Here is a 14,455-nt window from a genome sequence, read left to right as displayed (position 1 = left end):
GGGACACTAATCCGGACGCTTATAAGAAATCTAGCTATGCCCTCAGACGAACCATCAAATAAGAAAAGTGTCAATACAGGATTAAAATTGAATCCTACTACACCGGCTCTGACTCTCGTCGGATGTGGCAGGGCTTGAAAACTATTAACTACTACAAAGGGAAACCCAGCCACAAGCTGCCCAGTGACATGGGCCTACCAGACGAGCTAAATGCCTTTTATGCTCGCTTCGAGGCAAGCAACACTGAAGCGTGAATGAGAGCACCAGCTGTTCTGGACTACTGTGTGACAACGCTCTCGGTAGCCGATGTGACCAAGACCTTTAAACAGGTCAACATTCACAAAGCCGCTGGGCCAGACGGATTACCAGGACGTGTACTCAAAGCATGCGCAGACCAACTGGCATGTGTCTTCACTGACATTTTCAACCTCTCCCTGACCGAGTCTGTAATACCTACATGTTTCAAGCAGACCACCATAGTATCTGTTCCCAAGGAAGCGAAGATAACCTGCCTAAATTATTACTGCCCCGTAGCACTCACGTCGGTAGCCATGAAGTGCTTTGAAAGGCTGATCATGGCTCACATCAACAGCATCCTCCCAGATACCCAAGGCCCACTCCAATTCGCATACCGCCCAAACAGATCCACAGATGACGCAATCTCAATTGCACTCCACACCGCCCTTTCCCACCTGGACAAAAGGAACACCTATGTGAGAATGCTGTTCATTAACTACAGCTCAGCATTCAACACCATAGTGCCCTCAAAGCTCATCACTAAGCTAAGGACCCTGGGACTAAACACCTCCCTCTGCAACTGGATCCTGGACTTCCTGACGGGCCGTCCCCAGGTGGTAAGGGTAGGCAACAACACGTCTGCCACGCTGATCCTCAACACGGGGGCCCTTCAGGGGTGTGTACTTAGTCCCCTCCTGTACTCCTTGTTCACTCACGACTGCATGGCCAAACACGACTCCAATACCATCATTAAGTTTGCTGACGACACAATAGAGGTAGGCCTGATCACCGACAATGATAAGACAGACTATAGGGAGGTCAGAGACCTGCCACTCTGATGCCAGGACAACAACCTCTCCCTCAATGTGATCAAGACAAAGGAGCTGATCGTGAACTACAGGAGAAGGCGGGCCGAACAGGCCCCATTAACATCGACGGGGCTGCAGTGGAGCAGGTTGAGAGCTTCTTGGTGTCCACATCACCAACGAACTATCATGTTCCAAACACACGAAGACAGTCGTGAAGAGGGCACGACAAAGCCTATTCCCCCTCAGGAGACTGAAAAGATTTGGCATGGGTCCTCAGATCCTCAAAAAGTTCTACAGCTGCACCATTGAGTGCATCCTGACCGGTTGCATCACTGCCTGGTATGGCAACTGCTCGGCATCTGACCGTAAGGCACTACATAGGTTAGTCCCTACGGCCCAGTACATCACTGGGGCCAAGCTTCCTGCCATCCAGGACCTATATACTAGATGGTTTCAAAGGAAAGCCCAAAGAATTGTCAAAGACTCCAGCCACCCAAGTCATAGACTGTTCTCTCTGCTACAGCACGTCAAGCGGTACCGGAGCACCAAGTCTAGGACCAAAAGGCTCCTTAACAGCTTCTACCCCCCCCCAAGCCATAAGACTGCTGAACAATTAATCAAACGGCCACCGGACTATAACATTGACCCCCCCCCATTTGTTTTGTACACTGCTGCTACTCGCTGTTTATTATCTATTCATAGTTACTTCACCCCCACCTACATGTACAAATTACCTTGACTAACCTGTACCCCCGCACATTGACGCGGTACCGGTACCCCCTGCATATAGCCTCGTTATTTTATTGTGTTATTTTGTATTATGTTTTACTTTAGTTAATTAGCTAAATATTTCCTTAACTCTTTCTTGAACTGGATTGTTGGTTAAGGGCTTGTAAGTAAGCATTTCACGATAAGGTCTACACTTGTTGTATTCGGCGCATGTGACAAATAAAGTTTGATTTGATTTGAGTTAGAGTGTGATAGAAGCTATGCTGTTTCATGGTAAATGAAGGGTGGGGTGCCCCAAGCAACCTAGTATCAATATCTGAGTTACAGAACTACACATGGCCCAGAGCTACACATGGCCCAGAGCTACACATGGCCCAGAGCTACACATGGCCCAGAGCTACACATGGCCCAGTGAGACTAAGTAGAGTCTGTAATTGACTTGCTTTAAGAGTAGTTTCATACAGTTTCAAAGATGTAAACAAACAGACAAGCTGCAAAGTAAAAAAAACAACAGCAGGCATAATCACAGTTATAAAGGTCAAGGCTAGGAGCTAGCATAAAATGTGGAAGCTAAACAGGGAAATGTGTCTGCTTATTCCCAGACCTTGATAACAAAACAGGGCCATTTAGCTAGTCAAACTTTATTTATAGTTCAAATATAGCTTACAGAAACAAATATTGTGCAACAAACTTAAGATCAAGCAGGTTTGGTGATCTGAAAAAACTAAGCATGCGCACTAGGAATCTAGCCTAGCTGAAAGAAAACCACAGATATAGGAATAGATTGAGCACTGATATTCAACACATAGGCTGAGCATAAGCTACAGTTACCCAGACCAAGGATGATCCATCTACTGACTTCAACTCTGCTCAGACATAACCCCATGCAGTAGGACTCAGCTCTCTGCTCAGATATAACCCCATGCAGTAGGACTCAGCTCTCTGCTCAGACATAACCCCATGCAGTAGGACTCAGCTCTCTGCTCAGACATAACCCCATGCAGTAGGACTCAGCTCTCTGTTCAGATATAACCCCATGCAGTAGGACACAGCTCTCTGTTCAGATATAACCCCATGCAGTAGGACTCAGCTCTCTGTTCAGATATAACCCCATGCAGTAGGACTCAGCTCTCGGTTCAGATATAACCCCATGCAGGAGGACTCAGCTCTCTGCTCAGCTATAACCCCATGCAGTAGGACTCAGCTCTCTGTTCAGATATAACCCCATGCAGGAGGACTCAGCTCTCTGCTCAGCTATAACCCCATGCAGTAGGACTCAGCTCTCTGTTCAGATATAACCCCATGCAGTAGGACTCAGCTCTCTGCTCAGATATAACCCCATGCAGGAGGACTCAGCTCTCTGCTCAGCTATAACCCCATGCAGTAAAATATCATCCTCTTAATAACTGGTAAAGAGCTAGTTGGTGCAAAGAGCAATTCAAATAGCCTATGAGTTCTTAAAGCTGCGATATGTAACTTCTGGAGCGACCCGACCAAATTCACATAGAAATGTATGTTATAGATGTGAGAGTCTAAGAAGCGGTAGATCTGTTCTATGTGCGCTATTTCTATGCTTGCCGTACTCAAGTTTTGTTTTTGCGAATTTTACTTTTGGTTTTGTACACCAGCTTCAAACAGCTGAAAGTACAATATTTTTGGTTATGGAAAATATATTTCACAGCGGTTTAGATGGTACAATGATTCTCTACACTTGCTTGTTTTGTCACAAACAAAAATTAGGCTGACAATTAGAATTGTAGCAACCAGGAAATGGAGCTTTGAAACGTAGTGAAAAACCTTATAACGTGATATAGCCTAACATTTAGACAAGACAGTTATCTTGTCTCTTCTCAGTAGACTTGCTAGCTTCCTCTGTCCCACATATCAACCTGATCAAAAGGAAGCCTCTGATCGTGTGTGTGTATATATCTGTGTTTATATCTCTGTGTGTAATCTATGACACACAATATGGAAAAAGCTTCCGTTTCATCTGCAATACACACACCAACTTCCTTCATCCTGTGACTAGTCCAAATAAAGTCTTTAGACCTATTTATTTAGTATTGTAACAATTTTCCCATGTGACTGCCGGGAAGACGTCGACACAAGATTGCCAGTCCCTTGATTCAAGTCTAGGTCTGTAGATATCCTTCACAGTGAGCCAGCATTCAGTCGCCTTTGTGGAACATGGCTGTACTCTGATGGGTGTTTCCCCACTCACAAAAATCTCTACTCAAAGCCCTCGTTTCCCAGAGCCTCCGTAGTGTTTAGTCATCGTTTGAACCTTCAGTAGGTGTCGTTTCCCAGAGCCTCCGTAGTGTTTAGTCATCGTTTGAACCTTCAGTAGGTGTCGTTTCCCAGAGCCTCCGTAGTGTTTAGTCATCGTTTGAACCTTCAGTAGGTGTCGTTTCCCAGAGCCTCCGTAGTGTTTAGTCATCGTTTGAACCTTCAGTAGGTGTCGTTTCCCAGAGCCTCCGTAGTGTTTAGTCATCGTTTGAACCTTCAGTAGGTGTCGTTTCCCAGAGCCTCCGTAGTGTTTAGTCATCGTTTGAACCTTCAGTAGCCAAGGTGTTGTTTCCCAGAGCCTTCGTTAGTAACGTGGCTCTTAAAATCCAGACCACTCGTAGAGCAGCCAAAGTGCACCGTTAGGTATTTTATTCACAGAAGATCTCCGCTATAAACATAGTCTTCAGAAAGTATTCACACCCCTTGACTTATTCCACGTTGTTGTTACACAGCCCGAATTCAACAACAAAAGTATCACTCATCTACACACAATACCCCATAATGACAGTGAAAATATCTTCAGAAATGTTTCACAAATGTAATGAAAATTAAATACAGAAATATTGAAGAAATGTCAAATATTGTACAATCCAGGTGTACAAAGCTCTTAGAGATTTACCCAGAATTCAAACCACTGAGTCAATACTTGTTAGAATTCCCTTTGGCAGCAATTACAGCTGAGCGTCTCTGGGTAAGTCTCTAAGCGCTTTGCACACCTAATTGTACAATATTTGCCCATTATTCTTTATTTTTTTAATTCTTAAAATTCTGTCAAATTGGATGTTGCTCATTGCTAGAAATCCATTTTCATGTCTTTACATAGATTTTCAAGCAGATTTATACTGAACAAAAATATAAATGCAACATGTAAGGTGTTGGTCCCATGTTTTATGAGCTGAAATGAAAGATCCCAGAAATGTTCCATATGCACAGAAAGCTTATTTCTCAAAATGTTGTGCACAAATGTGTTTACATCCTGTTAGTGAGCATTTCTCCTTTGTCAAGATAATCCAGCCACCTGACAGATGTGGCATATCAAGAAGCTTATCATTACAAAGGTGCAACTTGTGCTGGGGACAATAAAAGGCCACAAATGTTTTGTCACAACATAATGCCACAGATATCTCAAGTTGAGGGAGCGTGCAATTGGCATGCTGACTGCAGAAATGTCCACCAGTGCTGTTGGCAGAGAATTTAATGTACATTTCTCTACTATACACCGCCTCGCCTCCAATGTTGTTTTAGATCTTTTGGCAGTACGTCCAACCGACCTCACAACCGCAGAACACGTGTAACCACACCAACCCAGGACCTCCAGAACCGGCTTCTTCACCTGCGGGTTCGTCTGAGACCAGCCACCTAGACAGCTGATGAAACTGAGGAGTAGTTCAGTCTGTAATAAAGCCCTTCTGTGGAGAAAAACTAATTCTGACTGGCTGGGCCTGGCTCCCCAGTGGGTGGCCCTATGCCTTCACAGGTCCACCCATGGCTGCACCTCTGCCCAATTATGTGAAGTCCATAGATTTGGGCCAAATTAATTGATTTCAACTGACTGATTTCCTTCTATGAACTGGAACTCACTAAAATCGTTGAAATTGTTGCGATTAGATTTTTGTTCAGTATAAGTCCAAATTGTAACTAGGCCACTGAGGAACATACATCGTCTTCCTGGTAAGCAACTCCCGAGTGGCGCAGTGGTCTAAGGCACTACATCTCAGTGCAAGAGGCGTCACTACAGTCCCTGGTTCAATTCCAGGCTGTATCACATCCGGCCGTGATTGGGAGTACCATAGGGTGGCGTAGAATTGGCCCAGCGTTGTCCGGGTTTGGCCAGGGTAGGCGTCATTGTAAATAAGAATTTGTTCTTAACTGATCTGCCTAGTTAAAAAAAAGGTTAAATAAAAAAATTAAAACTGCAGTGTATATTTGGCCTTGTGTTTTAGGTTATTGTCCTGCTGAAAGGTGTATTCATCTCCCAGCGTCTGGTGGAAAGCAGACTGAACCAGGTTTTCCTCTATGATTTTGCCTGTGCTTAGCTCCATTACGTTTATTTTTTATCCTGGAAAACTCCCAAGTCCTTAACTATTACAAGCATACCCATAACATGATGCAGCCACCACTATGCTAGAAAATATGGAGAGTGGTATTGAATTTGCCCCAAACATAACACTTTGTATTCAGGACAAAAAGATAATTGCTTTGCCACATTTTTTTGCAGTTTTACTTTAGTGCCTCGTTGCAAACAGGATGCATGTTCTGGAATATTCTTCCTTCTTTTCACTCTGTCAATTAGGTTAGTATTGTGGAGTAACTACAATGTTGTTGATCCATCCTCAGTGTTCTCCTATCATAGCCATTAAACTCTAACTGTTTTAAAGCCACCATTAGCCTCATGGTGAAATCCCTGAGCAGTTTCCTTCCTCTATCACAACTAAATTAGCAACGACACCTGTATTTTGTTTAGTTACTGGGTGTATTGATAGACCATCCAAAGTGTAATTAATAACTTCATCATGCTCAAAGGGATATTGAATATCTGCTTTTTTGTGTCCCCCCCCCCATCTTCCAATAGGTGACCTTCTTTGGAGGCATTGGAAAACCTCACTGGTCTTTGTGGTTGAATCGGTGTTTGAAATTCACTGCTTGACTGAGGGACCTTACAGATAATTGTATGTGTGGGGTACAGAGATGATGTAGTCATTCAAAAACCATGTTAAACTCCATTATTGCACACAGAGATGTCCATGCAACTTATTGTGTGACTTGTTAAGTACATTTCTACCCCTGAACTTATTGAGGCTTGCTATAACAAAAGGGGTTGAATACTTTTTGACTCAAGACATTTCAGCTTTTTATATTCAATTAATTTGTGAACATAAAAAAATAGTTCCACTTTGACATTATGGGCAGGGTATTTTGTGTAGGCCAGTGACACAACTTCTAAATTGTATCTATTTTAAAATCAGGCTGTGAGGGAAAAAAAGGTACACAAAGTCAAGAGGTGGGAGTACTTTCTGAAGGCATGGTAGAATCAAGATCAGAAGGAAGTTGACTGCAAATACAAAGTTGCTAAAGTATTTGCAATGTTTACAAACAAGAGAAGGATAAAAATGATGATTCAAATGAAAACAGATGACTGCAATAAAATATACATAGGCTACATGGACCTAAATAGGCCTATATAACTCAAAAATGACAGGCTACGGTCTGTCATTTTTGACTTAATGTGTTTCATGATGTGTGACAACATGTGCGCAATGATGTACCCAATCTGTGATTTAGTGCATTAGTATTGGTTAAGCATAACAAGCCACCTCAGTGTTTTTGCAGCCATAGGTGGTAATATCCCTCGAGGAGCTGATCCGTCATTATTGAGGAATAATATATGTGCTTGTTTGGGAAACACTTAAAAAGTTGTCTCATTAAACATTATTCTCTCTCTCTACTTTTTTGCAGGAATGTATTCTTGGACAGGAACTGTGCGCTTCTGCTGTTGCCAAAGCTCACCAAACCAGCTGTTAAAGCTTTTATGTGGAGATTACGTTCTCCCACTACTTCCCAGAGCTCTACGGTAGGCCTGTGTGTGCTGTACTGTCTATCTCAGGTCATTACTCAGCAGTGAGGGACAGTAAACTATACGAGGAGGACAAAAGAAAACAATAAGCCGGCTAAACCAGGTGTGGCTCTTGCTCAGAGGTGGAACCATTCAGCCATTCGTTCAAGCCTTTAGTTTCAATCTCTGCTGACAGCGACTGTACAAGGACTAGGATAATCTTGTTTATTCCCATGAATGCCATGCAATGCAACTGTGCTATGCAACACACTCTTAGTTTCTGCCCCAAATGGCATCCTATTCCCTATGGGCCCTGGTCAAAAGCAGTGCACTATTTAGGGAAAAGGGTGCCATTTGGGACACATTCGCAGAGAACTTTATTTTTAATCCAACTCTGGCGAGTTACTCTAATAATGTAGCGTCAGCAATGTCTTCACAATGCAACTGTATGAAGTGTGACATTGCCTATTGATTGTCCAATCAATCTATAGTTGCAATCAGCAAGTAAGTGTTTATTACAGAGTTACACATTACAGTGCTCTCTCTTGTACTGTATCAACAGACACTGTGACTGATAGTGATCTAGGCTCCACCTTTCTGCTTCTGCATGCAAAGCTCCTCCATTTTGCAAATGCAAGAGGCCCATAACAAACATACACTCCAGTCAAATGTATTGTAATTGTTTTTATAATTTAGCCTATAGCTAGCATACTAAGAAGTATACAGGTAGCTAGGCAGAAGTTTGAGTGAGATATCCAGGTGTTCTAGGCTTACATGGATCATCCTATACTTTGTAAAAAAAAAAATATATATAAATACAGTAATTTATTATAGTTATGTCAACTGAGATGTGGCCGTTTTGATAGACCTGAGACATGAGAAAAGCTAAAAGTTCTGGTTGGTATGCTTGTTACTTTCACACCCGGAAGTTGGCTTGTCAGAATACATCCAATTTGCATTCAAGGCCTTTGCCACAACTAATAGTACCTATGTTACAGAAAGATTTCCCCTTACGTAAGTGCATACGTTTGGTTTTGAGCTGGCCAATTACCTAGCTCAGTAAATTTGCTTGCTAGCTAACCAAACAACAAACTGACTGAAACTGCGCAAAAAACTATTTCAATCTAACGTCGTTACGCTAGATAATTAGCTAGCTGGATAACAGCCATCTCAGCTTTCTAAAAACAGATAACGAAAGTTACGTTATCAATCGCTCGTCGGATAGTTCCAGACGAGATTAAAATGGTTAAATAGTCGAATGGCGAAAAAGTAGATTTTGTCCCGTGTTTTGACTGCCACAACTTGCTACTGAAGCTAACTAGCTTCCTGCTGCTACGTGACGTCAAAGTGTTGGGTACGTGTCTCTCTCAAACAGGTAAACTCGAGTGTTGAACTCGGATAGAGTGAAAATACTTACGCTTTATCAACCAATTCCCGGACTTTCCACATATTCATCATCTTGGCTCTCTACAACGCGGCTTTCCGCCTCAGTAACCCGTATTCCAGGCTCTCAAAACCCGATAGAGCGGAGCACTGTCACCGAAACCAAACCTTGAACCAAAGACAGTTTACAGTCTGAACTGGAACACTCTTCACCTCTGAGGGGGCGCACGCATTGGACAGGACAGGTTACTACGGATACGTCCTTGTAACGTCACGAGGAAGAAAACATGCGTAGACCAACATAGGATATGTAAAAAAAAAAGTGTCACTTTTGGAATGTGTTTTATGAAATGAATTAGCCATGCATTCAAAAGGCTAAGTGGTGCTAAATCAGATAATTACATTACCAACCAAGAGGGATTTGTTTTAAGACATCGATTCCTATATAGAATCTATATTATAGAAAATGTTTTCTCTTGACTTCTTTGTTCATTGAATTTCACTTCAGAATAAAATACAACCCTAACCCAGAATAAAAGACAACCCTAACCCTAGCTTCTTGTCACACAAGCATTTCGCTACACCCACAATAACATCTGCTAAATATGTGTATACGACTAAAAATATTTTATTTTGTTTCGTACCCTACCCCTAGCTCCGTTCCACATCCCGGTTAAACCCTAACCCTGGCCTCAAACACAACCATAACCATAACCCTAGATTCATGACCACATTCCGGTTATACCCTAACCCTGGCCTCAAACACAACCCTAACCCTAGCTTCATGTCCACATCCCAGATCAACCCTAACCCTAGCTTCATGTCCACATCCCAGATCAACCCTAACCCTAGCTTCATATCCACATCCCAGATCAACTCTAACTCTAGCTTCATGTCCACATCCCAGATCAACCCTAACCCTGGCCTCAAACACAAACACAACCCTAACCCTAGCTTCATGTCCACATCCCAGATCAACCCTAACCCTAGCTTCATGTCCACATCCCAGATCAACCCTAACCCTAGCTTCATGTCCACATCCCAGATCAACCCCAACCCTAGCTTCATGTCCACATCCCAGATCAACCCTAACCCTAGCTTTATGACCACATCCCAGATCAACCCCAACCCTAGCTTCATGTCCACATCCCAGATCAACCCCAACCCTAGCTTCATGTCCACATCCCAGATCAACCCCAACCCTAGCTTCATGTCCACATCCCAGATCAACCCTAACCCTAGCTTTATGACCACATCCCAGATCAACCCTAACCCTAGCTTCATGTCCACATCCCAGATCAACTCTAACCCTAGCTTCATGTCCACATCCCAGATCAACCCTAACCCTAGCTCACACACACCTCAGTTCAACTCGAACCCTAGCCTTGACCGTGTGATTGAGTGTGCACATGTGTGTGTGATGGAGCACTGCTCTGTCAAGTTTGTCTGAGTTAAAATGCAACAGTAGGCATCTCAGTGTTTCATGAAATCCTCCCACTGGGAAAGCAGAACCATCTCTTAACCCCACATCCCTCCTCTCTCTCTCTGTGTGTTCTCTGTTCTCTGTTCAATTCAATTTCAATTTAAAGGGCATTATTGGCATGTGAAACGTGTTTACATTGCCAAAGCAAGTGAAATAGACAATAAACAATAGTGAAATAAACAATAAAAAATTAACAGTAAACATTACACTAACAAAAGTTCCAAAAGAAAAATAAATGTCAAATGTCATATTATGTCTATATACAGTGTTGTAATGATGTGCAAATAGTTAAAGTACAAAAGGGAAAATGTATAAACATAAATATAGGTTGTATTTACAATGGTGTTTGTTCTTCACTGGTTGCCCTTATCTTGTGGCAACAGGTCACAAATCTTGCTGCTGTGATGGCACACTGTGGAATTTCACCCAAAAGATATGGGAGTTTTTCAAAATGTGATTTGTTTTGTAATTCTTTGTGGGTCTGTGTAATCTGAGGGAAATATGTGTCTCTAATATGGTCATACATTTGGCAGAAGGTTAGGAAGTGCAGCCCAGTTTCCACCTCATTTTGTGGGCAGTGTGCATATATCCTGTTTTCTCTTGAGAGCCAGGTCTTCCTTCGGCAGCCTTTCTCAATAGTAAGGCTAGGCTCACTGAGTCTGTACATAGTCAAAGCTTTCCTTAAGTTTGGGTCAGTCACAGTGGTCAGGTATTCTGCCACTGTGTACTCTCTGTTTAGGGCCAGTCCCAGTGGTCAGTATTCTGCCACTGTGTACTCTCTGTTTAGGGCCAGTCACAGTGATCAGGTATTCTGCCACTGTGTACTCTCTGATTAGGACCAGTCTCAGTGGTCAGGTATTCTGCCACTGTGTACTCTCTGTTTAGGACCAGTCTCAGTAGTCAGGTATTCTGCCACTGTGTACTCTCTGTTTAGGGCCAGTCTCAGTAGTCAGGTATTCTGCCACTGTGTACTCTCTGTTTAGGACCAGTCCCAGTGGTCAGGTATTCTGCCACTGTGTACTCTCTGTTTAGGACCAGTCACAGTGGTCAGGTATTCTGCCACTGTGTACTCTCTGTTTTGGACCAGTCTCAGTAGTCAGGTATTCTGCCACTGTGTACTCTCTGTTTAGGGCCAGTCTCAGTGGTCAGGTATTCTGCCACTGTGTACTCTCTGTTTAGGACCAGTCTCAGTGGTCAGGTATTCTGCCACTGTGTACTCTCTGTTTAGGACCAGTCTCAGTGGTCAGGTATTCTGCCACTGTGTACTCTCTGTTTAGGACCAGTCACAGTGGTCAGGTATTCTGCCACTGTGTACTCTCTGTTTAGGACCAGTCACAGTGGTCAGGTATTCTGCCACTGTGTACTCTCTGTTTAGGGCCAAATAGCATTATTGTTTGCTCAGATTTTTTGTAAATTCTTCCCATTGTGTCAAGTAATTATCTTTCTGTTTTCTCATGATTTGGATGTGTCTACTTGTGTTGTTGTCCTGGGGTTCTGTGGGGTCTGTTTGTGTTTGTGAACAGAGCCCCAGGAGCAGCTTTCTCCAGGTTCATTTCTCTGTAGGTAATGGCTTTGTTAAGGAAGGTTTGGGAATCGCTTCTTTTTGGGTGGTCGTAGAATTTAATGGCTCTTTACTGGATTTTGATAATGAGCGGGTATCATCCTAATTATGCTCTGCATGCATTATTTGGTGTTTTACGTTGTACATGGAGGATATTTTTGCTGAATTCTGCATGCAGACTCTCAATTTGGTGTTTTTCCCATTTTGTGAATTCTTGGTTGGTGAGCGGACCCCAGACCTCACAACCATAAAGGGAAATGGGTTCTATAACTGATTCAAGTATTTTTTGCCAGATCCTAAGTGTTATGTCACATTTTATGTTCCTTTTGAGGACATAGAAGGCCCTTCTTGCCTTGTCTCTCAGATCTTCACTGCTCTGTGGAAGTTACCTGTGGCGCTGATGTTTAGACCGAGGTATGTATCGTTTTTTGTGTGCTCTAGGGCAACAGTGTCTAGATGGAATTTGTATTCGTGGTCCTGGTAACTGGACCTTTTTTGGGACACCATTATTTTGTCTTACTGAGATTTACTGTCAGGGCCCAGGTCTGACAGAATCTGTGCAGAAGATCTAGGTGCTGCTGTAGGGCCTCCTTGGTTGGTGACAGAAGCACCAGATCAATAGCAAACAGAAGACAATTGACTTCGTTTTCTAGTAAGGTGAGGCCGGGTGCTGTAGACTGTTCTAGTGCCCTCACCAATTCGTTGATATACAGTGGGGAGAACAAGTATTTGATACACTGCCGATTTTGCAGGTTTTCCTACTTACAAAGCATGTAGAGGTCTGTAATTTTTATCATAGGTACACTTCAACTGTGAGAGACGGAATCTAAAACAAAAATCCAGAAAAACACATTGTGTGATTTTTAAGTAATTCATTTGCATTTTATTGCATGACATAAGTATTTGATCACCTACCAACCAGTAAGAATTCCGGCTCTCACAGACCTGTTAGTTTTTCTTTAAGAAGCCCTCCTGTTCTCCACTCATTACCTGTATTAACTGCACCTGTTTGAACTCGTTACCTGTATAAAAGACACCTGTCCACACACTCAATCAAACAGACTCCAACCTCTCCACAATGGCCAAGACCAGAGAGCTGTGTAAGGACATCAGGGATAAAATTGTAGACCTGCACAAGGCTGGGATGGGCTACAGGACAATAGGCAAGCAGCTTGGTGAGAAGGCAACAACTGTTGGCGCAATTATTAGAAAATGGAAGAAGTTCAAGATGACGGTCAATCACCCTCGGTCTGGGGCTCCATGCAAGATCTCACCTCGTGGGGCATCAATGATCATGAGGAAGGTGAGGGATCAGCCCAGAACTACACGGCAGGACCTGGTCAATGACCTGAAGAGAGTTGGGACCACAGTCTCAAAGAAAACCATTAGTAACACACTACGCCGTCATGGATTAAAATCCTGCAGCGCACGCAAGGTCCCCCTGCTCAAGCCAGCGCATGTCCAGGCCCGTCTGAAGTTTGCCAATGACCATCTGGATGATCCAGAGGAATGGGAGAAGGTCATGTGGTCTGATGAGACAAAAATTGAGCTTTTTGGTCTAAACTCCACTCGCCGTGTTTGGAGGAAGAAGAAGGATGAGTACAACCCTAAGAACACCATCCCAACTGTGAAGCATGGAGGTGGAAACATCATTCTTTGGGGATGCTTTTCTGCAAAGGGGACAGGACGACTGCACCGTATTGAGGGGAGGATGGATGGGGCCATGTATCGCGAGATCTTGGCCAACAACCTACTTCCCTCAGTAAGAGCATTGAAGATGGGTCGTGGCTGGATCTTCCAGCATGACAACGACCCGAAACACACAGCCAGGGCAACTAAGGAGTGGCTCCGTAAGAAGCATCTCAAGGTCCTGGAGTGGCCTAGCCAGTCTCCAGACCTGAACCCAATAGAAAATCTTTGGAGGGAGCTGAAAGTCCGTATTGCCCAGCGACAGCCCCGAAACCTGAAGGATCTGGAGAAGGTCTGTATGGAGGAGTGGGCCAAAATCCCTGCTGCAGTGTGTGCAAACCTGGTCAAGAACTACAGGAAACGTATGATCTCTGTAATTGCAAACAAAGGTTTCTGTACCAAATATTAAGTTCTGCTTTTCTGATGTATCGAATACTTATGTCATGCAATAAAATGCTAATTAATTACTTAAAAATCATACAATGTGATTTTCTGGATTTTTGTTTTAGATTCCGTCTCTCACAGTTGAAGTGTACCTATGATAAAAATGACAGACCTCTACATGCTTTGTAAGTAGGAAACCCTGCAAAATCGGCAGTGTATCAAATACTTGTTCTCCCCACTGTATATGTTGAAGAGGGTGGGGCATAAGCTACATCCCTGTCTCACCCCCCGGCCCTGTGGAAAGAAATGTGTGCGGTTTTTGCCAATTTTAACCGCACACT

At 43.3% G+C, this 14,455-nt stretch overlaps 1 protein-coding gene across 1 annotated transcript in view; it reads right to left on the bottom strand.

Moving 5' to 3' along the window:
• The window catches only part of LOC139574693 (clathrin interactor 1-like), a 36,737-nt gene extending 27,459 nt beyond the window's left edge, over positions 1-9,278 (bottom strand). Inside the window, exon 1 of the mRNA XM_071399501.1 lies at positions 9,032-9,278. Coding sequence (XP_071255602.1) covers positions 9,032-9,072 — 41 coding nt within the window. The 5' untranslated portion in view covers positions 9,073-9,278. The remainder of the gene's footprint in view (positions 1-9,031) is intronic.
• Between the last annotated feature and the right edge of the window lie 5,177 nt (positions 9,279-14,455).

Source organism: Salvelinus alpinus, chromosome 4, assembly GCF_045679555.1.
Source record: "Salvelinus alpinus chromosome 4, SLU_Salpinus.1, whole genome shotgun sequence".
Lineage (NCBI taxonomy): Eukaryota > Metazoa > Chordata > Actinopteri > Salmoniformes > Salmonidae > Salvelinus > Salvelinus alpinus.
The sequence above is the reverse complement of the archived record's forward strand: the minus strand, read 5'-3'. Positions and strand labels throughout refer to the sequence as shown.